Raw genomic sequence first — 27181 nt, 5'->3', positions numbered from 1 at the left:
GGAGAAGCAGTATACTGGTACCTGTTTACAAAAACAAGGGAGATATAGAACAATGTACAAACTACAGGGCTATAAAACTGCTTAGCCACACCATGAAAATATGGGAAAGAGTAATTGATAGACGGATACGTGAAGAGACCGAAATATCCGAGAATCAATTTGGCTTTATGCACGGTAGATCAACAACAGATGCAATTTTCATTATAAGGCAGTTGATGGAAAAATACAGGAGTAAAGAAACAAACGATCATATGGTATTCATTGATCTTGAGAAAGCATATGATAGAGTTTCTCGAGAGATTCTGTGGTGGGCACTCAATAAGAAAGGAGTCCCTGGTGAATATGTAAAGATTGTGAGGGATATGTGTGAGGGAGTAACGACTAGTGTTAGGACAGTTGTGGGAGAGACTGATAAATTTCATGTGAAAGTAGGATTGCACCAAGGCTCTGTGCTTAGTCCGTATTTATTCTCATTAGTTTTGGACCAGATAACAGCGAAACTACAGGGTAACATTCCATGGTGCTTAATGTATGCTGATGATGTCGTGTTAGTAGGAAATAGTGAAAGAGACTTAGAACAAAAACTGGAACAGTGGAGACAAGCTCTGGAGGAAAAAGGTTTAAAACTTAGTAGGACAAAAACAGAGTATTTAGAATGTTCATTTAAAGATGAAGTTACTACAAATAAAATGGTATCTTTGGATGGTGAAATGATTATGAAAAGCAATAGTTTTAAGTACCTAGGATCGGTATTACAGAGTAATGGAGAAATAGATGCAGTAGAATTAGGGCTGGATGGATGAAGTGGAAAGAAGCGAGTGGTGTGTTGTGTGACAGAAAAATGCCAATGAAGCTGAAGGGAAAATTCTATAAAACAGCCATAAGACCGGCTGAAGACCGGCAAAAGAAAGAGGAACAGCGAATGCATGTGGCGGAAATGAGAATGCTTAGATGGATGAGTGGAGTGACAAAGAAGGATAAAATTAGAAAAGAGTATATTAGGGGAAGTCTAGGTGTGGCACCAATTGATGCCAAAATGAGAGAGCATAGGTTAAGATGGTTTGGTCATGTTCGACGTCGAGACGTTAATCACCCAATACGAAGAATAGCTGAAGTGCAGATTCCTGGAAGGAGTAGGAGAGGAAGACCAAAGAAGACCTGGGGGGAGACGATAAGGCAGGGCATGTTGGTAAAGGGGATTGACATTGATATGACCCAAGATAGAGTTGTGTGAAGAAATGCAATTAGGGAAGCCGACCCCGCATAGGGATAAGGCAAAGAGAATGATGATGATGATCTAAGATCAACTCCGCTAACATTATTTTTTATATACTTATTTGGTTAAATAACATGACAAAATATCTAAGCATATTTACCTTCTAATTCCTAAGACGTAATTTTCTAAATAGTGTTCCCAATTTATTCGGGCAACATCAAAACAGAACTCTTCTCTATCTGATTCACTGAGAACCATCGCTAGCTGTCGTACATTTTCATCATCGAATTTCCATTCATTGGTTGTAAAATATTGTAAACATGATGCAGCTTTTTCTAACTTCTCCTGCACTCTCATTAATCTGAAATTAAAAATGTATTCCTCATATGTTAATAAAAACTTAAATAACTAATAAAACCATTAAATTTCTATATTAAAAAAAATATAGGACTAAGATTTTTGCTCAAACAATAAAATAGTTTAGATGCGACATATATGGCATATGGAGAAAGTCGATCATGTTGGGACATTACTTACTAACATGTTGATACGATAAGCGAGGTCCAGGCAGGAGAAGACACTCTTGGCTCAAAAATCTGCTGAAGTGGTTCGAGCTCACATCAGTCGAACTATTCAGAAGTACCATAAGCAAGATCAGAATTGTCATGTTAATAGCCAACGTTCCCAACGAACAGGGCACTTGAAGAAGAAGAAGATACGATTATCAGCTAATGGTAGGGGAGCAAAGTATACTAAATGTGCAGTCACTCGAGTGCTTTGGGGACCTATTGGGTTGTGAAGGGTAGGTCCTAAAACCAAAAAAAAGTTAAGTAAAGTTTTTCATTTTAGTGGGGACTTGTCCATTTTTAATTTAATTTTCCATTTCCAACAATTGTTTTTTCTCTTTTCTCTTTTTTTCAATTAAAAAAATGTCTCCAATAAAAGTTACTTATTTTTACGTAAGGAATCCAAATCTGCAATAAAAAATGGGGGCTCCCATTTAAGATTTTAAAGTAACCCCCCACCCCACTTCCGTGGGGGATCGTGTTTGGTGCCATTCGCTAGATTTTTCAAAAATATTGAATAAGTGTGTTTTGCAGTTTTTCGATCTGATGTTCATTTCGCGAAATATCGCGGGATTCGTATTTAAAATATTTAATTTACCCCCACCCCTCTCCGTGGGAAGTCGTGTTTGCTATCATTCGACAGATTTTAAAAAAATATTGAGTATGTATTTTTTAATTTTTCGATCTGTCATTCATTTCGCGAAATATTCGCTTTTTTCTTGTGAAACTTTGGGACTCACCCATTTCCCTATGCCCCGCTCAAACCGTCAGATTTTTTAAATATACACTGTTTTGCATGTACTTAACTTACCTTATCTTAATCTGACGATTTCGAGTTTTTCTAAGGATAGATTTTTTTCGGCCCCCCCCCCCTTAACAAACTCCCCTTCATTAAGAGCCAATATTTGGTAGAGGTACATTTACAAGGTTTCTCTCCATATGATAATCTGACGCGCTCGAGTAACTGCAAAAATCCCCGCTTGGGCTCCCCTACCATAAGTAAATAATACAGAAAATTGTTTATCTGGTATCAGGCCCGGCCCCCAGGGGTGGACGAACTGAGCGACTGCCCAGGGCGGTAAATTTTAGAGGACATACCTATTGGGACCGTGCAAGTTCGGCAAAGCGACCCCTATTTCTACGCTCTGTACTATTATTCGCACTTTTAATTATATTGGCCAATTATATTAGTCCTGGTTACTGGATAATTGTCAAGGCCATAGTCCAAAAAAATAATAAGAAGAAGATTCAGGTTATGTTATGAAAACATCAACAATTGTATGTAGTAAATAAAGTTAGTTATTAAAATGCAGTACTGCAAGCAAAATACAATTAATTAAATTTACCTTTATATAATAATTGCATATCATATCAATATTGTGGAGCAATATATAATTTTTCTGCTTAATTGACAGAAGGTATGAAATATACGTCAATTTGACAATTTCAATTGACAATATGAATTATTTAAGATAGTTGCAATATTTCTCCGCGACTCGCGCAGGGTCGTTTCTCGTTTCCCTTTCCAAGTACTTGCACACCGCGAATAGGCTTGTGGGTATTTTACTATGTTTAGTTTTTAAATCAATTGTTGTACGGTGTAGTTTCCGTACCGGTGTGTGCCAGGATACTATTAAGTGTTTAGTGTTATTAAAAATAATTGTGTAAGTGCAATAATGGATGGTAGAAAACGTCTTTCTGGTAGTAAGTATAGGAAAAAGAGAACAGAGAAAAAGATTGAAACAAAAAGGCTTCAAATTTCCCTAGGTAAATGTTTAAAACCGTTACACACTGATGCTGACAATATTGCTCAACCTAGAGAACATACAGCTGCTACCGCTCCCTTTGAGTCTGACAACATTCACCCAGTCCTAGGCCTATTATCAGCATCTACTAGACTAAGAGCCGCTATAGGTGAAATTTCTTAATCATTTTAGGCACGATGGGACCCTATAACTTAAATAGTAGAACCTAAAAGAAAAGGTTTGAACACTGTTCCGTCACTTTTCAGTGGCACATGCGTCGACAGTGGCGCATCAAACTTTCCACTTATGGACGGGATAAATAAATTAAAAGTTACCCTTCCTTACTAACAGAATTAAACTTTTTTAATTTTTTTAAGTTCTATGTGATTAACACATAGGATTCAGCGTAATTTTAACCTACCACCCCCTTCCCCCTGCCCCCACCATCAAAAACTTCATTTTTCGTTTTTATTTTTTTTGGTGGGATGCAATCAATTTTAAAATTTCAAAAAATTCACACGCATAGCTGAGGCTTTTATAAAACATGCTTATTTTTTATAGACCTATAGGTAGAGTGTACATAACCTCAAAAAATTAAAAGAATTTTTTTTTTCAAAAAAGCGTATAACTTTTTTTGAGGAATAGCTGCAGCTCTAATTTTTTCTTAATCTTGTGTGTTTTATCAAACACTATATTTTTAATTTTTTTCAGATTTTTCCGTAAGGCTCCCACCTTCAAAAATCCGAAAAACTGTTTTTTGGGGGTTTTGGGGGATTTTCCCTATTTAATAGACTTCATAATATATCAAATCAATTTTGTTTTTAGAGGTTATATGTAACTTGAAGTAACTGAGTCCTTTAGAATATTTAAAAATCAGAAAAACACGTTCAAACCCCCCAAAACCCCCTTAAAAATACAGTTTTTTGGATTTTTGAAGGTGACCAGCGTTACAGAAAAATCTGAAAAAAATTAGAGATATAGTGTTTGATAAAATACACAAGACTAAGAAAAAATTAGATCTTCAGCTATCCACAAAAAATAGTTATATACTTTTTATAAAAAAATTTTTTTTTAAATTTTTTGAGGTTATGTACACTCAACCTACAGGTCTATAAAAAATAGACGTGTTTTATAAAAGCCTTAACTATGTGTGTGAATTTTTTGAAATTTTAAAATTGATTGCATCCCACCAAAAAAAAAATAAAATCGAAAAATAAAGTTTTTGATGGTGGGGACAGGGACAAGGGGGTGGTGGGTTAAAATTACGATGAATCTTATGTCTTAATCACATAGAACTTAAAAAAATTTAAAAAATTTCATTCTGGTAATGAGGGAGGGTATTTTTTAATTTATGTATCCCGTCCATAAGTGGAAAGTTTGATGCGCCACTGTAGACGCATGTGCCACTGAAAAGTGACGGCACAGTGCTCAAACGTTTTCTTTTAGGTTCTACTATTTAAGTTATAGGGTCCCGTCGTGCCTAAAATGATTAAGAAATTTCACCTATAGCGGCCCTTAGTCTATACGTCTGATGCCGTCCCCTCTCAGTCCAACGACAGTCACCTAGGACAATCATCAGCATTAAAATACAGTAAAATCCGTGTTACTTTTCTTTGCTCTCTGGTAATATGGCCTGACATTTTACTTCACATCAACGTTAGTCAGCAAATCACTGCAGAGTATAGGCTTTTCATTCACAGTCATTTGTTTCGAGCTTCTGTCATATGTCACATAATATTAATATATCTACGACATACGTTATTGGTATCTACAATAATACAAACCAAAGACGTATGACATAGATATATTAATATTATGTGACACATGACAGAAGCTCGAAACAAATGACAATCGATGAAAAGCCCTATTGATATGGGAGTGTATCAAAGTGTCAGTTTATTAAAAGAAAAGGAAATCCATTTTAAACACAATACCTAATAGCAAGAAAGAGGAAAGTTAGAAGACAATTTGGCTATGTGGCTGAAGATGATAGTATGAACCTAGATCCAGACACACGATATAAAGTTGACTTCTATTTAAAAATTATAGACACAACCGTTAATGCATTAAGTGACAGATTTTAGCAAATTAAGAGCAATGTGTTGTTAATATATAGTAATGTAGTAAAATTTCATGAAAATATTGCAAATATATGTGTTTTTAAGCGTGCATCGTTCAAATTAAGTGGAAAATGACGTATTAAATAATTTAGCACAAAACACACATCAATAAAAATACAATCCTGGTTTAAGTTGGCGATCGCTAAAGGAAGGTGGTGAATCATGGGTCTACCAGGGGGAGGGGGCGGCGGTCACCGGCCTTGCCCAGGGCGGCAAAATCCCTAGGGCACGGCCTGTCTGGTAGATGGAATAATATAGTTAATCATATGTTAAAAACGCGCCACAATTGTAAAGGGATATGTAAAAGACACCAGTTTAAAAAGAACTATACTCCAATTTTAAACCAGGAGGAGTAATTCAAATTTACCGCGCCACAATGCTTGTTTGTAATTGGTCCAACCTCGGGCAAGTTTACTATCAATTATCTTGCTAAAGAGGCTGATTCCGTATTCAGAAGATATTCTAGCCCTAAACACTTCCGTGGTTATTTATCCCAAAAAATTTTCCACCCCAAGGAGGGTTGGAAACTACCCCCAAGATAAAAGCGCCATAATATATAGGGTAGACTTTGAATTAGGAGATAAGTAGAGCCTATTCCCAAAATTTCATTAAAATCCATGCAGTAGGATAGAATTGGGAGGTAATATCCTGTTCTTGCTCTCATTGACTGGCGTAGATGTAGTTTGTGCCTTATTCACATAGACCTGTGACTTGAGAAAACCTCACAAGAAAGAGTCTAACGAGGTCAGATCTGAGGATTTTTCTATACAAATTAGGATCAGTTTCCAACTGCCACAACCCATTCAGCGAACTCACGTCACTGAATGATCGTACTGGTGCAGCCCAAGTCACGACGCAGAATTCGACGGTCGAATGGACCGTGATAGTGTGACGTCAAAACGTCAAAATTTTTCCAAACACGTTGTGTCTAAGGTATACGCTAACGTGTACGCAAATAAAAAAGTTAGGTAGAATTAAACGTCATAACAAATATTTTTCTATCAAACAAACACTAACATATTAATATAGCGTGTATCAAAATATACAGTCACTGCCCACGCTAAATAGTCACTAGCTTGATGAAGTTTAACTTTTTTATTTGCGTACATTTTAGCGTGTACCTAGACACAACGTGTTTGGAAAACTTTTTTTGACGTTTTGACGTCACGACTATCATGGTCCATTCTTAACAGCAACGTGAAATTGACACTTGATTCTAAATCCTGACCCACTACTTTGAGCCGTGTAATTTGGGTTGCTTATATGAACTTGAATCGGCGAAATGGGCATATAAATAATAAAGTTTTGCCGTATGTATTAGTATTAACCACTTTAAAAATTCACATTGTAAGGGATGAATGAATCAAATATGTAGTCTTTTTTGTAGATGTATTTAAAAATGCAACTGAAAAGTTATTGGAACAGAGTGATCTGTAGGTAGTACCTATAACTGTGGCTATGATTGACTTAAATAAAACAATTAGTTATAAAACATCACAAATCTTAGTAAATTTGGGAAAATATCATAAATACAAATACCGATGTTGAAACGTATTTAAATACCAAGTATTTACAAGATACTAAAAATGTAGGTACCCAACTTTTTGGGTAAATTTTTTATCTTAATCATTCACGCTTTTTGTACATTTCATATTAACTTGGTATCGGAGCTAATGGGCCGTATTTCAAAATTTAAATACTTATTTTTAGGTATTTAAATACTTTAGAGACTTTAGACTTTAGAGCATTTTACCCCTTAACGTACACACTAGAATTAACTCGAGTGCGCTAAACTGGCCAAACTGCACACTCGAGATACTTCGAGCGGCGTTGTATTTTATGTTACTATATTTTTCATACTCAAATACAATCGGGAATTGAAAATAATAATGTGATAGCAAAAAACAATTGTTTTATTGATATTTATCATTTACATGGGATTGTAAGCTGTAACACTTACTTATTCAAGTATAAAATATAATCCTTTTTCTAAATATCACTTACGACTTATCTCTTCCTTGTGAGCGGCTTTCTGACAAATTTACGTATTATTATTCTGATTCGCTTATTTTTCAATCTATATATCACGCTCCTGTGCAGTAAAGAAAATAGGTAAAGTTTGTTTAGCAGTAAATGGTTGACTTCAATTGCGGTCGTAAATGTTATTAAATTTATCTGACTTGGCCCATTATTAAGACCGGTCCGGAGCGATAAGCAATCGAGATAGACAGAGTTGGTCTTTTGACAATTAACACTGACTAGACGGTACTCCTATAATAAAGCAAAGGATCCACAAAATTTACAATAATTACGACGACAAAAACAAAAAACGGATGTAAAATATATTGCTTTGCCTTATATACCCGAAATTAATGTTTTCAAATGAATTTTAAAATAAATTAAATCTATTTTAATTGCTAAGATTATAGAAAAATGTACATTCAAACATATTTAAATTTTACCTGAAACCGGGCCTTTTATGCTATTATTTGTTAACCTAAGATGTTTATAGTAGGTACTATTTGAAGTCAACCATTTACTGCTAAACAAACTTTACGTTCCAAAAAAAATGACCATTCATCGCATCGTCCTTCCGATTATTCCAACAAAAAATTATGATCGTCTAGTGACAGTTTTGTGACGATTATTTCAGTAATCGGATAAATGCAACTGGAAGTTGGGCTGACCTGCGCACTAGGATCACTTTTTAGATTAAAAATAAATTGATTTTTTTTCGCCGGTCTTTTTGAAAAAAATTGTGCATTAAGGGGTACATACCAAGTACTTATATTTATAATTATAGAGTATTTAAATACTTGGCATATTTAATTACTTACTCCACTTACTTTAATTACTTAAGTCCAAAGTTTTAAATACATACTTACAAAAAGTATTTAGGTTTTGAAATACTGCCCATCAGCACTGATACCAAGTTAAAAATATAAAATGTGCAAAAAGAGTGGATGATTAAGAAAAAAAATTACCCAAAAACTTTCCAAAATTTAATAAAATTTGTGATTTTTTATATATCTAATCTATAAATGATCTAAGCCACAGTATAGGTATAGGTACATATCACTCTTTATAGTAATAACTTTTCAGTTTCATTTTTAAATACATCTACAAAAAGGTACTACATATTTGATTCATTCATGGCTTACAATTTGAATTTTAAAGTGGTTAATACAGCAAAACTTTATTATTTATATGCCCATTTCGCCGATTCAAGTTCAAACCCAAATTACACGGTACAAAGTAGTGGATCAGGATTTAGACAGAATTGAAATTGACTGCCTGGGATTCTCTTGCACACTCCCATGGACAGCGACGATGTTTTCGGTAGATCTTGGGTTTCGTCGACGTACAGGGTTAATTGTTCAGTAAACCAGGGGACTAAAATTTTATCCATCACACTGCGAATCTCGGAAATCGTTCTCAAAATACAAATTAAATCATTATCTATTAGTATGTGGCGATCAATAAAAGATACTTACATAGGTTTTCCACCGGACAACCAGACGAAAGAATCGATTATATAAGCTGGGATCCAATGCCATATTAACTGCCTTACGCTATTGACGAGTCTGTAGGATGTAAGGGAACCTTGAGGGTAAAAGGATACGTCTAACACTGGATGCTTCCGACTATATTTAAAACAACAATCTACGAACTCTTTCCACTTGATAGGTTTTCGCATGCCTGAAACAAAAAAACAATATAAATTATGCTTACAAACTAAATATTAGCAGAATTACTAGTATGTTCACTATTAACAGTTACCTATATAAAAATTCAAAATTGCAACAACAAAAGAATTATGACCTTAGCGATTACAAACTTAATTGCCAAATCTCACTTATCATTTGAATATCATAACTGAATTTATAATCAACTATTTATAATGGGAAATAAGCCGCAATTTTACCAAAAAAAGATTTTATTAACGTTTCGAAGCCCAAATCGGGTTTCGTTGTCAAAATACAAAATACTACTAAAATAAACAAAAATGCTGTTGCTAAGTAAAAAAAATTCTTCTAATAATTTATTTAATCTGACTCATTTATATTGGCAATTTAGACGTATCTTATACATTTTAAAGTAGAAGACTTTAAAATGATATCGTCAATATTTATGAGTTGCGTTCCTGGGACGACTTTACTAAAAGATAGTTCATTCGATTACATGAAATCAATCCCGACTCAAGAATATCCGTCACAAAAAATATCATAGCATCTGTGATCTGTCTTTAAAAAGACAACCAAATGCAACGATGACAGTAAAATTCTCGCGTTAGAGATTCCATAGTAAATCACGAGGGAAAACCAGGAAAAAACCTCGTGATACTATCCCGACATCGTAAGTATTTGGTCTTACATTTAATTTACTTTCAAAAAACTAATACCAAATTCTGACTTTAATATGTTTAAATTATAAATAATATTAATGTCATCGTTGCATTTGGTTGTCTTTTTAAAGACAGATCACATGCTATGATATTTTTTTGTGACAAATATTCTTGAGTTGGGATTGATATCATGTAATCAAATGAACAATCTTTTAGTAAATCGTCCCAGGAACGCAGCTCATAAATATTGACGATATCATTTTAAAGTCTTCTACTTTAAAATGTATAATATACGTCTAAATTGCCAATATAAATGAGTCAGATTAAATAAATTATTAGAAGAATTTTTTTACTTAGCAACAACATTTTGTTTATTTTAGTAGTATTTTGTATTTTGACAACGAAACCCGATTTGGGCTTCGAAACGTTAATAAAATCTTTTTTTGGTAAAATTGTGGCTTATTTCCCATTATAAATAGTTGATTATAAAAATGCCACAAAGAAATAGCTTCAGAACAACAATAACTGAATTTAATTTTGCATGTCCTAATATTTTCTCAACTAATAAAGCTCATATTTTCACACAAAGCATTGTTATACGAATGGGACGCCAAAAAATTACACTCTCCGCCAAAAAGTTGATACGCAGAAAAGTGAAAGCTACAGAACAATTTAGTACTAAACTGTACTTATCAATAATGACGACTCTGATTAATCGAGGGAATATATACTCAAAACTGTTTGGAGCTGTCAAAATGGTTTTAGATAAAAAAATCAAGAATAGAAAGAATTCGGAAATTGGAACCAATAGCACAAGCAATATGGAACTATATTAAGCAGCAAAATTAACGGACACCTTTAAAATGGGACATGTTAGATGTCTCAAATTTCCTAAACCTGTTGTCCGATTTGAGTGATTTTTTTAGTATGTTATAGCCTTATTACATAAAAATATCGATGTGATAATATTGTTGCTAGACCGGTAAATGTCATTTTATACTGGGTGTAACAATCACTGCGTTTCTTCCTTAAAGTTCGGAATACGCTGTGGAATATTCTAGATATAAAATATTGAAATTAAAACTCGATTGCAGCTTTAGGCTTTCTTAAAAAATGTTTTTGATTTATTTGCTTATGTTAAACAATAAAAAAGTTAGGTACGTACACAACTAGCCATGGTTTTCATCAATAAATCCTCACTTTCTGCTTAGTTTAATAAACAAGCCTAAAGTAGGCTATGAGAAATTAACAATTTAATAGATGTCAAATTGTTAACAGTCAAAAATTGTCTGGTTTATTGTGAAAGTTAGTAGATTTATTATTTAAAGTTTCAATTAAGTCAGCAGTTCTAAACCAAGGCCAGAATCAAAACAAAAAAAAAATAAGTCAGCAATTTTTTTCTTGTTTAATGGAAATGGTTAAAAGAAATTTGAACCGTGATGAGTGATTTCAAGCAGTGACCTTACACAGCAAAGTACTTAGCTACCATGCTATCGATCGGAGGTTGGGAGTTTCACATACATCAATTTCCCATATTGATATTGTTCAACGCTTTAGAGAAATTAAAGACTACAGCAGACATCCCGAACAAGGTAGACCTCGAGTTACTACGGTCGTTCAAGACCGCCTTATTAAATTATGAGCTTTAAGAGAACGATTTACCACGTCAAGGAATCTTTTAACGGAACTTAGTGTGGTTCATATGCAACCCAGCATTGATACCGTAAGGAGACGTCTTATAAAACATGAATTGCGTATTCGAAGACCAGCTATAAGCCCAGCATTACTGCATAGCACCGCAGAGCTAGATTGCACTTTGCTAGAGCACACGTAAACTGTAAAGATGACGACTGGGAAAACGTTCTGTTTACAGATGAATCCAGATTTTGCCTCTATAATAATTTCGATCGACGTTTAAGGGTCGATTTCTCATACCTGAGTTAATCTACAATTCAATTGACTGACGTTCATCCGTGAACTTGGTTTTGTTCGGAAATGCATTTCTCATTGTCATTTCACGTTCTACACCTTAACTAGTAGCTTTCGAGAAATACCAATATATGGCAATTTATTGCCCAACATAAGTAAATAAATCAAAAAATAATATGTTAAGAAAGCCTAAGTCTATAATTGAGTTTTAATTTCAATATTTTATACAGAGTTTTTTTCCACAGAGTGTTCCGAACTTTAAGGAAAAAACACAGTATGATTGCCAAACCCGGTATTTATACCGGCCCGGTATAAAATGACATTTACCTGTCTAGCAACAATAGTAGGTATTACATCAATATGCTTATACAATAAGGTTAAAGCATATTAAAAAAATCACTCAAATCGGACAACAGGTTTAGGAAATTCGAGACCTCTAACATATCCCATTTTAAAGGTATTCCGTTAATTTTGCCAATTTTTAAGAAGGTCATGGTTGCGGAATTTGAAAGAGTGGTTTGGCTGCACCACTAATGAACTTTTTAGGTCAGCTGTAAACAAGGTCAGGACGTTGATGATTTCCAATCTCCGATAGGAGTGGCACAAGAAGAAGAAGAAGAAGAAGTTAATTTTGCTGTTTAGTGTATAACAAAGATGTAAATAAGTCTAACTTTTATATATTGCAAGAATCTTTGAGTGTAACTAAAATCGAGAATAAAACTGAAATATTGGGAGTAATGTAAAAATAAAAAAATGAAGATTAGAACAGCAACCGAAAAGGCAGGATTTGGCGGAAATACATAAAACAGTTTTAATATGGATAGAAGGATATATAATAAAACAAGGAACCCAATTCCCGTCAAAATAGTAGAAAGTCAAAACAGATAAAATATGATTAAAACCATTATAACAAAGCAAATAAATAATGTGTTTTACATAACATAGTGCATTCAATGAGCGTGGGAATATTTTGACAGGCATTGTCGGAAACATAAAACAAAAAAATCCTATCATTCATTATTAATTTCTGATAAAAACTTTGTCGGTCTGTGTTATTTTTAGAAAAATGTTTACTATTCTCAGTAAATAGTAAATATGGTTTATTTTAAGACTCATTTATATTAAAATAGAGAAAAGTTTTTGTTATCGTTTCATTTTGTATCGGCAGATTCAGTGATTTTTTAATTATAGGTAATATAAAAAATTAGCTTAAGTATGCCACAAAAGGTGGCCAACATTGAAGATCAGATGGTCCTACATGAGAAAAAAATAATAAAAGTAGTGAGAAACAAGTTAAGATAGCTAAATAGAAAGTAAAAACACAACATGATGGAAAAACTGAAAGATTTAACTAAATATTATGTCTTACCTGTGACACAATTATAAATTGTTATATCTTTATTTGGTGTAGTTCCTATCCTCCACGCCGACACTATCATCAAATTAATGACCATATCTACAGGTACAAAGTCTGCTACTTTATTTGGATCGCACAACATGGTCCTGATGAGTCCTTTACCGGCAGCTGCTATAATTCCTGTAAATTAAAAAGAACAAAATAATTTCAATTAATGTTTTCAATTATATTTAGTACAACTGCTAAACCTTTCAACATGATAATATCCGTCTCTAAAACAAAATGCATAATCACATGAAAGATAACCCCATGAGATGCACGCTTGAAGTAAGTGGATGGAGCAAGTAAGAAATGAAATTCAAACAATAAGAGCAGCAAAACAAAAATATTAGCATTGAAACCAGATTTAGAACCCACAAAACATCTATAAGACTTTTAATTATATATAATGTAATAAACTAGATGAGAAATGTAAAAAGACAGAAATACAAAATAGATAAAAAGTTCTATCAATTATTTTGCTAAAGAGGCTCACTCCGTATTCAGAAGATATTCTAGGAGACTACCAATGTGTCTTTCATGCTGTAAAGTCAAATATAGATTAAATATTTACGATCCGACAAATACATAATAGAAAAAACTGGAAAAATAACCAAGATATAAACCAAATTTTCGTAGATTTTCAGCAAGCATATGATTTGATAAAAGAAGCAGATTATGGCTAGCAATGCTAGAAATGGGAATAACAAGAAAATTGTGGAGTTAACTCAAATGTGATGGACAGACTCATATGCACAAAAGTAAAGATATGGAACACAACATCGATGCCATTTATTATAACAACAGGACTTATGGCCGGTTTCACCAACGACAAATAGTAGTTTATTCTATGAATAAAGTTATTCGACCAATAAACTCATATTTCTCCATTTTACTAACGTCAAATAAGACTTATATTATTTATTTATCAAATAAATATTTACTCTTCGCATACACTGGCAAGTTAATCTCACTGTAAATATTTATAAGAAAGTAAATTCATCAGTTTAACTTTAAATTATCAATTTTTATTGCAACAAAATAAAAATATAAACGTCTAATACATTTTATTCGACGAATAAATATTCATTCAGTGAATAAATATTCATTGATTTATTTGTTGTTGGTGAAACCGGATCTTAGACAAGGAGACCTCTTATCACCGTTGCCTGTGCCGTTGCTATTCACTTTGGTCTTATATTATGCAATAAGTAAAATATCGTCTGAGTTGATAGGAGGATTTGCGAATGGAGGGTCAAAACTATAGTTGGTATTTGCTGATGATGTAGATTCTTTTTCTTCATGTGCCATCTCCTCTATGTAAGAAGGTCGGCAACAATCATGGCAATTCGCACTTTCGATACAGCTGCTCTAAAGAGATCAACAAAAGTGCAGTTAAACCTTCTTCTTAACGTGCCTTATCAAGTCCCCTTGACGTTGGCGATTAACATGGCGAAACTGTCTCTGTCTCGAACTATTCTAAATAGTTGTTCTGCTTTCTTTATTCCTGGCCACTCCCGGATATTCTTCAACCAGGAGGCCTGCTTTCTATCAATTCCTCTGCGTCCTTCGATTTTACCCATCATAATAAGTTGAAGAATATTATACCGGTCTCCCCTTACTGTGTGTCCAAAATAGGCCACCTTTCTATATTTGATGTTATCAAGCAGCTCGCGGGCAGCATTTGCTCTCTTAAGGACTGCCACATTTGTCAGCATAGCCGTCCATGGTATTTTCAGTGTACGTCTGTGCAGCAACATTTCAAAGGCCTTCAAACGATTAATGGTGGATATTTTTAATGTCCATATGGTGCTGAAGTAATGTGTCTGACACAGAAAGAGGAAGAAAGATAGAGAATCCTAGAAAGGAAAATAATTCGGAGGATAGCAGGACCACTAAACTTAGGTAATAATGAATTTAGAAAACTCATGAAAAACGAAGTAAGAGAACTTCTGAAAGGAGAAGACATCGTCAGAATTATCAAGGCACAGAGACTCAGATGGATGGGACATATAGAAAGGAGGAATCCAGAAGCCGTTATCAAGAAAATTGCCAAATGGAGACCTGTATCAGGCAGACCACGAGGAAGACCCAAAACTAGATGGGAGGATCAGATAGTGGAGGACCTTAAGAAGATGCGAGTCAGAGAATGGGTAACCAGAAGCAAAAACAGGAACGAATGGAGGAAAATTGTAGAAAATGCCAAGTCACACAACCAATTGTAAAACGAAAATGCTAATGCGGATTGATTCACCGCGACAAACGAATCGGAAGAGCCCAAAGAGGGCGGCAATCACTCCACTAGGAGTGTAGATGCCATGATGATGATGATTTTTAATGTCCATGCTTCGACACCATACAAGAGGACTGACCAAATGTAACATTTAATCATGCGATTTCGAAGTTGAAGTTGCAAGTTATCATTACAGAAGAATTACCTCACTTTTAAAAATGTCGTGCGGACTATCTCGATTCTACATTTTATCTCTTTATGTGGATCTAGTTATTCAGTAATATGGCAACCAAGATATTTAAAACTGCTTTATAAAAGACCTTTAAAATAAGCAATATTAAATGTCGATTACATTCAAACTATGCGAGATAAACTGCAAAAAATTTGATGACTAACGTATTTTAAGACAAAAATGAGAAGTATATTTAACCCCTCATCCACAAGAATTTTAATGCATCGTTATCCTTCTACAATACATTTTACTATAGTGTTCTTTTTATGTTCAAAAAGTTGGGCGGGTTTAAAATGAATGATTTTTGAAAAAAATAAGATCAAATTATTGAGCGCAATTTTAAATTTTCTCAAAAATCTTCCTATTTCTCCATGTAACTCGAAAATGATAAGAGATGCCAAAAAAAAGATGCCATACAAAAATGTAGGTTTTTTCTAGATAAACATTTTGATTTTATTTTTTATAACAGTATCTCTTATCATTTTCAAGTTATATGGAGAAAAAGGAAGATTTTTAAGAAAATTTAAATATGCCCTCTATAATTTGATCTTATTTTTTTCAAAAGCCATTCATTTTAAACCCGCTCAACTTTTTGAACATAAAAATAACACTGTAGTAAAATGTATCGTAGAAGGAAAACGATGCATTTAAATTCTTGTGGATGAGGGGTTAAATATACTTCTCAATTTTTTTCTTAAAATTCGTTAGTCATCAATTTTTTGCAGCATATCTCGCTTAGTTTGAATGTAATCGACATTTAATATTGCTTATTTGAAAGGACTTTTCAAGCACAATAAAAGGTATTGGTAGCATTATACACCTAAAATCGACCGTTTGTCTGTTATTTCAAGTTGAATACACTGATTTGAGCATGCACCAAAAAAACAAACTCTTTTTACCTACCACATTTATCTCTTTTTGTGTTATAACTAGAAGATTGAAGAAGAAACGAATCTCGTTTTTTATGAGCTACAAAACTGTTTTATATAATTTTTTTAGTTAGATGCATTGTTTTAAGGTATTCGCAAAAAAACGTTTGAAAAGGTGTTATATTTCAATGAAAATGGCCAATTTTCAACCACGAATAACTCAAAAAGTATTGAGTTTTCGAAAAAAAAATTATAGAACAGTTTTTGCTTAGAATTAGGTTCTCTAGCAACTTCCGTAGTTGTTTAACCAAAAAATTTTCGCCTCCAAGACAAAAGCACACATCGGCATAGGGTAGACTTTGAATAAGGAGATATTTTCAGGCTATTCCTAAAATTTCATTAAAATCCATGCAGTAGGATAGAATTCGGAGGTAATAACCTGTTCTTGCTCTCATTGACTGCCCTACTAGGAAATTGAAGCACGGGACATCAACGAAAGAGATTCAGCGATGACCTTTGCACAAAGGGAGAAATTTTATGAATATAAAGCTGTAAATTTTCCTAAGGTGAAGAAGAAAGAAGTATACAAAAAGATATTCCTACCTGTAGGACCATTCCAGTTGTCGACCCAACCACTGAGGGGCTCGTTAATACTGCTTAAAACTATACTCGGTCTAATAATGACTATGGGTAAGTCGCCTTTATTTTTTTGTAACCAACATTCCGCCAGCGCTTTTGTGAATGTATAAGTGTTGGGCCTCTTGCCTATCAATTTCGACGTGAAAGAATCCACCAAGTCTTCATCCAAAGCTTCAACTAACGTCACTACCTGGTCCGGTCCAATGGGAGGAGGGTAAATTGTTTCTTTCACCTCGGATCTATCACAGTTGCAGTATGCTGTTGATACGTGTACCTAAAAAGATAGAGAATAAGTTGAAACACCAAAAAATACAAGAACTATTTACTAAGTAGCATAATGCAAATTTTGACATTTTTTAGGTACTAAGGGAAATCTACTGATGTAATAATATAAACTTACGTGCATAGAAATCAACCCACTTAAAAAGTTGATCATTTTTGATGTCTCATATTTCCTAAATATGTTGGCCGATTTAAGTGATTTTGTGAACATGTCATATCCTGATTCTTTAACAATACCACTGTAATAATATTGTTGCTAAACAGGTAAATTTTTATTGTATATCGGGTGTACCAATCAAACTGTGTTTTTTTATCAAAGTTCGCATCACCCTGTGGAATATTCTAGGATTTATAAAATACTGAAGTTAAAACCCAACTATAGCCTCAGGTTTTCTTAATATTTTGTTTTTTGATTCATTCGTTTATGTTGGATAATAAAAAAGTTAGGTACTTTGACATGTTCTTCCTCAATACACGGTGTTTCTAAATAAGTGCGACAAATTTTAAGGGGTAATTCTGCATGAAAAAATAGTGACAGTTGGCTTTATAAAAGTATGTCCGCAAATGTTTCGTTTCCGAGATACGGGATGTTGAATTTTTCTTACAACCTGACGGTTTATTTATTGCTTTAAAACCAGTTGAGATATGCAAATGAAATTTTGTAGGTTTTAAGAGATAGGTATTACGGATTTTTTGGCATAAAATTAAGAATTTTATATTCACCATTAGCGTGCATACGGGTAATATGATCGGTCATATTACACGTATGCGCGCTAATGGTGAATATTAAATTCTTAATTTTATATCAAAAAATGTGCAATAACCACGTCTTAAAACCCACCAAATTTCATTGTCATAACTCAACTGGTTTTAAAGCAATAAAATAAATCGTCAGTTTGTAAGAAAAAATTCAACATCCCGTATCTCGGAAACGAAACATTTGCGGACATACGTTTATAAAGCCAACTGTCATTATTTTTTCATGCAGAATTACCCCTTAAAGTTTGTCGCACCTATCTATAAACACCGTGTATTGATGAAGAACATGTCTAGTTGTTAAAGTATCTAACTTTTTCATTATCCAACATAAACTAATGAATTAAAAAACAGAATGTTAAGAAAACCTGAGGCTATAGTTGGGTTTAATTTCAGTATTTTATGAATGCTAGAATATTCCACAGGGTGATGTGAACTTTGAGAAGAAAACACAGTTTAATTGGTACACCCGGTATGCAATGAAAATTGAACTGTTTAGCAACAATATTATTACAATGGTATTGTTAAAGAATGAGGCTATAACATGTTGAAAAAATCACTTAAATCGGCCAACAGGTTTAGGAAATATGAGACATCAAAAATGACCAAATTTTTAAGTGGGCCGATTTCTATGCACGTAAGTTTATAATAATATTCAAAAACATTTTAAAATGACATGATTTCTGAATAATTAGAAACTAGCATATAGGGCATTCATAAGTAGTAATGTATTGTATAGTAGGGTGGGTCGAAAAACAATAATGTTTCATTCTTTAATCGCTATACCGCGGAAAACTTGCCTTTGGAGTATATAAGTAAAATGCAAAGTCAAATAAAGTTATATATTGAACCCCCAGCTAGCGCATCACACTAAAAATTTAGTTTTTTTTAGAAATCAAGACATTTTTCAATTATTTTTAAAATCTTTAGCCAATAATATTTGAACGTGCTATAGTGAAAACTGTTTAGTTAATAGTTTAAAAAATAAGAAATAAATTTGAAACAGACAATATCTTTTAATTTGCGGTAGCGTAAAATACTCAAAAATTGTTAAAATTCACATATTAGCACCTTAAAAGAAGGTGTGGTCTAGTGTGTTGTGTTGGGTGTAATTAGCACAATCCATTTTTTGTTCTTTTACTTTACACTCCATTTAATTGGAATATAATTATTATAGTGTGTTTAAGGTTATAAATGATATAAATAAAACAAGTTATAATTTTAATAACATGTTTAATTGAAAAAAAAAGAAACCAAATTATAGAAAAACAATGTCAACAAATTAAATGAAATTTTGACTTTGGAAAGAGTCTTTTACTCACTATTGCTAAGTGGGTACGTTGAAGCTGCGCTTGCTGTCAAACTTTGGCATCGAAGCTCTGGATGCTACGGCAGATCTTATGAAACCATCTCATTACTTAGCACCGACGACTTTTTTAGATGCTTCAGTGACTTACTTGACGCAGCGTTCCACGGCTTGACTATGACCTTTAAAATTTTCCAAAGTTCCAATCCTCGGGTGTTTCACCAGCAGTGATTTTAACCCAAACTTCATCATCAGAGACTCTCCGTAACAGTGATGGTGGTGTAATTTCCGTGGTGTTCCAATCAAATAATTCAGTAGAGTCAGTCGCATGAAAGGTGATTTTTGGAGGTCGAAAAACCCTAATTGTTTCTGTTTCTCTAGCTAACATCCTTGCTTTGATTATTCTTCGGAATCCTAATTCTCTTATGTGTTTACCTTCATCCACTATCATCCTCAGTAGCAAATTTTCTGGGTGAGAAAAATGCATTTCTTTCGATTATAAGATCAACTACTTTAATCAAATTCTCTGGTAGAAATCTGGTTGATTTGATAGCCTCAAAAACGTGTTCAGGTCCATCTGTTATGTATTTGCTTTACTTTATTTTGAACCATACAGGCATGCATGATTTAAAAATGAAGGATACTAACAATTTATGTTCAACTGAAGACGTTTCCACACTTACATACAGTTCAAAACTCTGTTCATCATCCAGCCTCAAAAGTCCACTGCTAAACATAGGCCTCCTCCCCTCGTTTCCAACCCCATCTATCCTGCGCCGTTCTCATCCAGTTTTTATTTACCTTTCTTAAGTCGTCAGTCCATCTTGTAGGCGGTCGACCGACGCTTCTCTTGGCCTCCATTCCAATAACCTCTTCGTCCATCGCCCATCTGTCATTCTGGCTATGTGACCTGCCCATCTCCACTTCAACCTGGCTATCCTCTCGATGACGTTAGTCACTGGCGACTGACGTCAAGGTGACTTACGTCAAAACTCTGTTAGCTGTAGTCAACCATCGAGAGTGGGAAAATGGACCCGGCTCTCGAACAGATAAGTCCACAGGGCAGTTGCCTGACTTTATCGCACAACTTATGTCTAGAAGATACTATTCATCTTTACTCAAAAGATTGCGATTAACTAGTCCTCCTAGTGATTAGGAACGAGATGGTTTCATAAGATCTGTCGTAGCATCCAGAGCTTCGATGCCAAAGTTTGACAGCAAGCGCAGCTTCAACGTACCTACTCAGAAATAATGAGTAAAAGACTCTTCCTAAAGTCGAAATTTCATTTAATTTGTTGACATTGTTTGGCTACAATTTGGTTTCTTTTTTGTTTCAATTAAACATGTTATCAAAATTATAAGTTGTTTTATTTATATCCTTTATAACTTTAAACACACTATAATAATTCTATTCCAATTAAATGGGGTGTAAAGTAAAAGAACAAAAAATGGATTGTGCTATTTACACCCAACACAACATACTAGAGTTACTAGACCACACTAGCCACACCTTCTTTTAAGGTGCTAATATGTGAATTTTAATAATTTTTTAGTATTTTGCGCTACCGCAAATTAAAAGATATTGTCTGTTTCAAATTTATTTCCTATTTTTTAAGCTATAACTAAACAGTTTTCACTATAGCACGTTCAAATATTATTGGCTAAAGATTGTAAAAATAATTGAAAACTGTCTTGATTTCTGAAAAAAAAACTAAACTTTAAGTATCATGCGCTAGCTGGGGGTTCAATATATAACTTTATTTTACTTTGCATATTACTTATATACCCCAAAGGCAAGTTTTCCGCGGTATAGCGATTAAAAAATGAAACATTATTGTTTTTCGACCCACCCTATTGTATAGTTTGTACTATTATACTATTCCTATTGGATATACAGTATTTACAGTATGTAATATGTTCGTCCATACGGAATCATAAAATTCGTCTACAGAATAGACTTTTGAATATTATTTCTCGTCTTCAATTTGGCAGAGGCTTTTTCGAGATGTTGTTAAAGGAGAGGGTATGGTCTAAAGGTAAGTATCTATTACGTTGGTGCTCCGTGTGGATACGGCATGCGCTACTCTACATATAAACCGCCACCGATTCAACCGATTGGATTGCCGAGGGTGAGCGCCGCTCCGGGCGATATCGACCCGGAATCGGTGGCGGTTTATAGTCCAGGGTAATAAGGATTTTCTCGGGACACTTAAAGATCCAGGTAGCTGACTACTTTTTTAGTTATGGTAGACCTATAGGAAGAAAACCTACCTGTTTCCCGCCTAGAGTTCGCGTCCGTTTTTTAATTATTAACAATTTAGTGCAAAAATCGCGAATTTTTCGATTTTTTGCACCCCATTTAAAAGCTACATAGTTGACATAAAATTACAAAATTCATTTTTTTAGAACATTGAAAAACCTTTAAAATGCCGATTTTTGAAAGTTAAAAAGTTAATTTGTTGCTAAGCAAACTGCAAAATAAGTGAAAATCGTTATTTGTTAATAACTTTTACTTAAACTACCTTAGAACTTTAGTGTTTCACCCAAAGTTGGGTAATGGGGTACTTAACAAACGTTTAAAACTTGAGACCGATCCATTAATTAGTTTAACAGTTATTCTATTTCTTTATCCCAGAGATCTTTATTTTGCAATAACATAAGACAGAAATAATGAAGAAAGGGCAATTTTGAATATGCCAAATGAAAGTAGAAGAGTGATAGTATCAAAATGTATTAAAAAAAGATAAAAAAATTAATCAATATAATCAAAAATCCTAATGCCAAATTTTCGAAATTTTGTAGTTTATAAACATTTAGAATAACTTTACAAATATTGTCCGTAGGAACAATCTTTTTATATATTCGAAAAGCTAGTATTTTAACACCAATTTTCAAATAAAAAAAATAGCCTGGGTTCATTAGGGACAAAGTTAGCCATGTGTTTTTTTAATTCACAGCTAATTTGTTTATAATAATTAAGGGATTTCATTGATGCCAGTTTAAATAATGGGATTTGTATTTTTTGTTAAAAAAATTACATAAACATTGTATCATAACAGCACCCTCTACGATTTTTCAAAATTGTAGTTCAAACGGTTACTAAGGGGAACCTACGAATCCACTGAGTTACAATACCGAAAAAGCAATTTCAAACTAATACAATTTTCTGTATCTCCGGATGAACTCAATGGATTTTCATCTTTCTTTTTTAATATGTATGTAATTTCTACGTACATTACAAATATGCAATTTGTTTATAAATTTATTAAGGTGATACAGTAGCGATCAACAGGTCGCCAAAACGCGTTCCAAGATTGCGGCTGTAATTTTGAATATTTTTTCGAGATATTTGGCACACGTATTCGTAATATAATAAAGAATGGCGGTACAGAGCCCAATTTGAAAAATATATTAATATGTGGAAATTACTCTGTAATTAAATAGCAATATTAAAAAAACGAGCCTGTACCGCCATTAAGAAGAACAAAAAAATACACTTTCTTCAAATAAACTTTTTTATCCGATGGAACTACTTTGGAATACTACTTTGGAAAATTTTGGAACTACTAATGAAATAAAAAATTTTAGTAGTTCCAAAATGACACAAAATCTAGGCATCGGATAAAAAAGTTTATTTGAAGAAAGTGTATTTTTTTGTTCTTCTTAATGGCGGTACAGGCTCGTTTTTTTAATATTGTATTTAATTACAGAGTAATTTCCACATATTAATATATTTTTCAAATTGGGCTCTGTACCGCCATTCTTTATTATATTACGAATACGTGTGCCAAATATCTCGAAAAAATATTCAAAATTAAAGCCGCAATCTTAGAACGCGTTTTGGCTACCTGTTGATCGCTACTGTATCACCTTAATTAATAATCAGTCTAATTGTTTAAACAATACTTGAAAAAATATTTTTTACAAAAATCTATTTTTTTAATCATAGTATCATTAATAATCATACAAAAAGTTAAAGTTCACTTTAATAAATAAAATATTTTTATTAGATAATTATTTATTGAATATAATTTATTTATTAAAGTATACCTTAACTTTTTGTATGATTAATAATGATAGTCTGATTAAAAACATGCATTTTTGGAAAAAAATATTTTTTTGAAAAATTGTTTCAACAAATTAAACTTTTTATTAATTAATAAATGTCAAATTGCAAATAGACGAATTACATATTTGTAATGTACAGAAAAATTACATACCAATTAAAAAAAGAAAGATCAAAATATATTCAGCAGATCTCGAGATATAGAAAATGATAGTAGTTTTAAGTTTGCCTTTTTTAGTTTTTGAACTCGTGCATTTGTCGGCTCCCAGCTCCCCCTTTACTTAACACGACTAGTCACCAACTGAACAACATTTTTAAAAATTCGTGTAAAATGCCAAATTTTCGAATATGTAAAATGATTTTTCTACGGACAATATTTTTAAAGTTGTTCTAAATGTTTATAAACTACAAAATTTCAAAAATGTGGCATTAGTATTTTTGACTATATGAGATATTTTTTCTATCTTTTTTTAGTACATTTTGATAGTATCACTGTTCTACTTTCATTTTACATACGCAGAATTGCCTTATCTTCATTATTGTCTGTCTCATGTTATTGCAAAATAAAGCTCTCTGGGATAAACAAATAGAATAACTTTTAAACTAATTAATGGATCGGTCTCAAATTTTGAGGGTTTGTTAAATATCCCAATACACAACTTTGGGTGAAACACTAAAATTCTAAAGTAGTTTTAGTAAAACTTATTAACAAATAACGATTTTCACTTATTTTGCAGTTTGCGTAGCAACAAATTAACTTTTTAACTTTCAAAAATCGGCATTTTGAAGGTTTTTCAATGTTCTATAAATTTTGTAGTTTTATGTCAACTGTTTAGCTTTTGAATGGGGTGCAAAAAATCGAAAAAATCGCGATTTTTGCACTGAATTGTTAATAATTAAAAAACGGGCGCGAACTTTAGGCAGGAAACAGGTAGGTTTTCTTCCTATAGGTCTATAATAACTAAAAAAGTAGTCAGCTACCTGGATCTTTGAGTGTCCCGAACATGGTCTATTTCTAGCTTATTACCCTGTACTATTATATGTAGAGGAGCGCATACCGTATCCACACGGAGCACCAACGTAATGAATACGTACCTTAATCTAATTCCTATACTGAAGTTCACATTCAGATGGCAGCGTTACAGAGATACGCCTGTGCTTTCTATATGACAGAAATAACTATAATGTTGTCAAAGTTTTAATCGTACGTTATGGGCCGGCTCCTATAAAATAATTACAATTTGGGAAATGTTTATGAATGTAAAATGGAAAAATTTTGAAAAAAAAAGACAACAAAAATGAAAATGGAGAACTACTTATTAACTTTTGCTCTCAGAACGAATTTCGAATAAACAATACGTTCTTCAGACACAAAGATCAACAAAAATATACATTCCAAAATACAAGAGGACACAGATCCGTTATTGATTATATATTGACAAACAGAAACATCCACCACTCTCAAGTACTAGACATACGATGTTTAAGTGCAGCTAATATTGGAAGCGATCACAACCTAGTACTTGGAAAAATCAGAATAGAGCTACAAAGAAACAGGAAAGAAGACCCTGTTGAATGTGAGACAAGAATAAAGGTAGAACAGCTACGAGACTTGTCAACACGAGATCTATACCAGAGAAGACTGCAAAAAGTACTGAATGAAAACTACATTACACCGGATGAAGACATAGAAGAAAGTTGGAGGAAGATCAGAGATAATATCAAAATGGCAGCAACGGAAGCACTTGGAGAACGTAAGATAAGTAAACATATACGAAAGAAAAGGAGAACTCCATGGTTCTGTGAAGAAATAAAAATAAAATGCCAAGAAAAAAAGAAAATCTACCTAGAATACAAGTCCAAAAGAACGAGACAAACATATGAAGAATATAAAAGAGTACGAAATGAATTAAACTCAATAGTAAGAAGGAAGAAAACAGAACATTGGGAAGCATTTTCAAAATAGATGGAGCACGACTTTTATGGGATGCAAAAGGAAATGTGGAAAATGATAAGAGGTCAAAGAGCAGAGATGAAGGAATTGATCGAAGTAAAACATATTGATACAAATACATGGACAACTTACAAAAACCTTTATCAAACAGCTAATCCCAAAGAACTGGAAACACCACGATTAGAATCGGATGAGAAAACAGAAATTAAAGAGGATGATATAAAGAACGCCTTAAAAAAGATGAAAAATCGAAAAGCTCCTGGGAAAGATGGAATAGCTAATGAACTTTTAAAATACGGAGGAGATATACTTCACAAAGAACTGAATATCCTTATAAGTAAAATAATAAATATAGGAAGAATTCCAGAAGAATGGAGAACCACTCGAATGATAGCGTTATTTAAGAAAGGTGATAGGGCAGACCCCAGTAACTATAGAGGGATAAATTTACTCATCACTATACTGAAACTCACAACAAAAATACTTATGGAGAAAATAATGGCGTGCATAAATATATCGGATGAACAACAAGGATTTAGAAGTGGAAGATCATGTAACGATGCAGTTTTTGTGATAAGGCAAATAGCGGAGAAATCATTAGAATATAACAAACCAGCCTTTTTCTGTTTCATAGACCTAGAGAAAGCGTTTGATAGAATCCAATTAAAAGATGTGATACACCTTCTATATGAGAAAAATTTACCACTGGATATCATAAAACTGATAGAAAACATATATGTAAGAAATAAAATAGAAATGAAAGTCAATGGAATAATAACAGAACCCATAGAAACAAACACAGGAATCAGGCAAGGAGATTCACTAAGCCCTCTACTGTTTAACATAATATTGGATGCAATAATAAAACAAGTGAAGAAAAAAAGAGGGTACAAAATGGGCAATAGAGAGATAAAAATACTCTGTTACGCTGATGACACCGTGTTAGTAGTAGAGTGCGAAGACGACCTACAAAGATTATTGCACGAGTTCAACATTAACGCAAAAGAAATGAATATGAAAATATCAGCCCAAAAAACAAAAAGCTTAGTAATTGCCAAAGAACCAATAAGATGCAAATTGGAGTTAGACAATCAAATTATACAACAAGTAATGACTTTCAAATATCTGGGAATTAATCTATCAGCCGACAACAATATCGAAGAAGAGGTAAAAGACCAAATAATTAATACCCCAGGCTGTGGGTGAAAAATAGGTCTATTTCAGGATATAATTCAGGAATTTTTGAAACCTATCAGGTGTTGTAAAGGACGATGCCAGGAATAACTTCTACTAAAATGTAACCAAAAATATTGTGCGCTTTTTTTTAATTGCGATTTTCATTTGTTAAATTTGCAATTTTTATTGATTTTTAATTTTGCAGCTTAGGATATTGATTTTAGAGAAAAACTTTTTAATAGAAAGTTGTAGTAAATTAAAAAACCTACAATTTGAGGTACGGTAAGTTTAATTTGGTTAATTGGTTATTGCAAAACAGCCTGCGAAAGGTCCAAAATGACCGTTTTTTAC

At 33.1% G+C, this 27181-nt stretch overlaps 1 protein-coding gene across 4 annotated transcripts in view; it reads right to left on the bottom strand.

The window, feature by feature from the left end:
* The window catches only part of LOC126881945 (putative fatty acyl-CoA reductase CG5065), a 210224-nt gene that overhangs the window by 8989 nt on the left and 174054 nt on the right, over nucleotides 1-27181 (bottom strand). For all 4 annotated transcript variants that reach the window (XM_050646684.1, XM_050646686.1, XM_050646687.1 and 1 more), the window contains exons 4-7: nucleotides 17255-17564; nucleotides 13291-13458; nucleotides 9142-9346; nucleotides 1377-1577 (exon numbers count right to left, since the gene is read on the bottom strand). In XM_050646684.1, coding sequence (XP_050502641.1) covers nucleotides 1377-1577; nucleotides 9142-9346; nucleotides 13291-13458; nucleotides 17255-17564 — 884 coding nt within the window. The remainder of the gene's footprint in view (nucleotides 1-1376; nucleotides 1578-9141; nucleotides 9347-13290; nucleotides 13459-17254; nucleotides 17565-27181) is intronic.

The sequence above is a fragment of the Diabrotica virgifera genome, chromosome 3 (assembly GCF_917563875.1).
Source record: "Diabrotica virgifera virgifera chromosome 3, PGI_DIABVI_V3a".
Classification (NCBI taxonomy): Eukaryota; Metazoa; Arthropoda; class Insecta; order Coleoptera; family Chrysomelidae; genus Diabrotica; species Diabrotica virgifera.
Note: the sequence above shows the minus strand (reverse complement) of the source record. Positions and strands in the feature narration are given on the sequence as shown.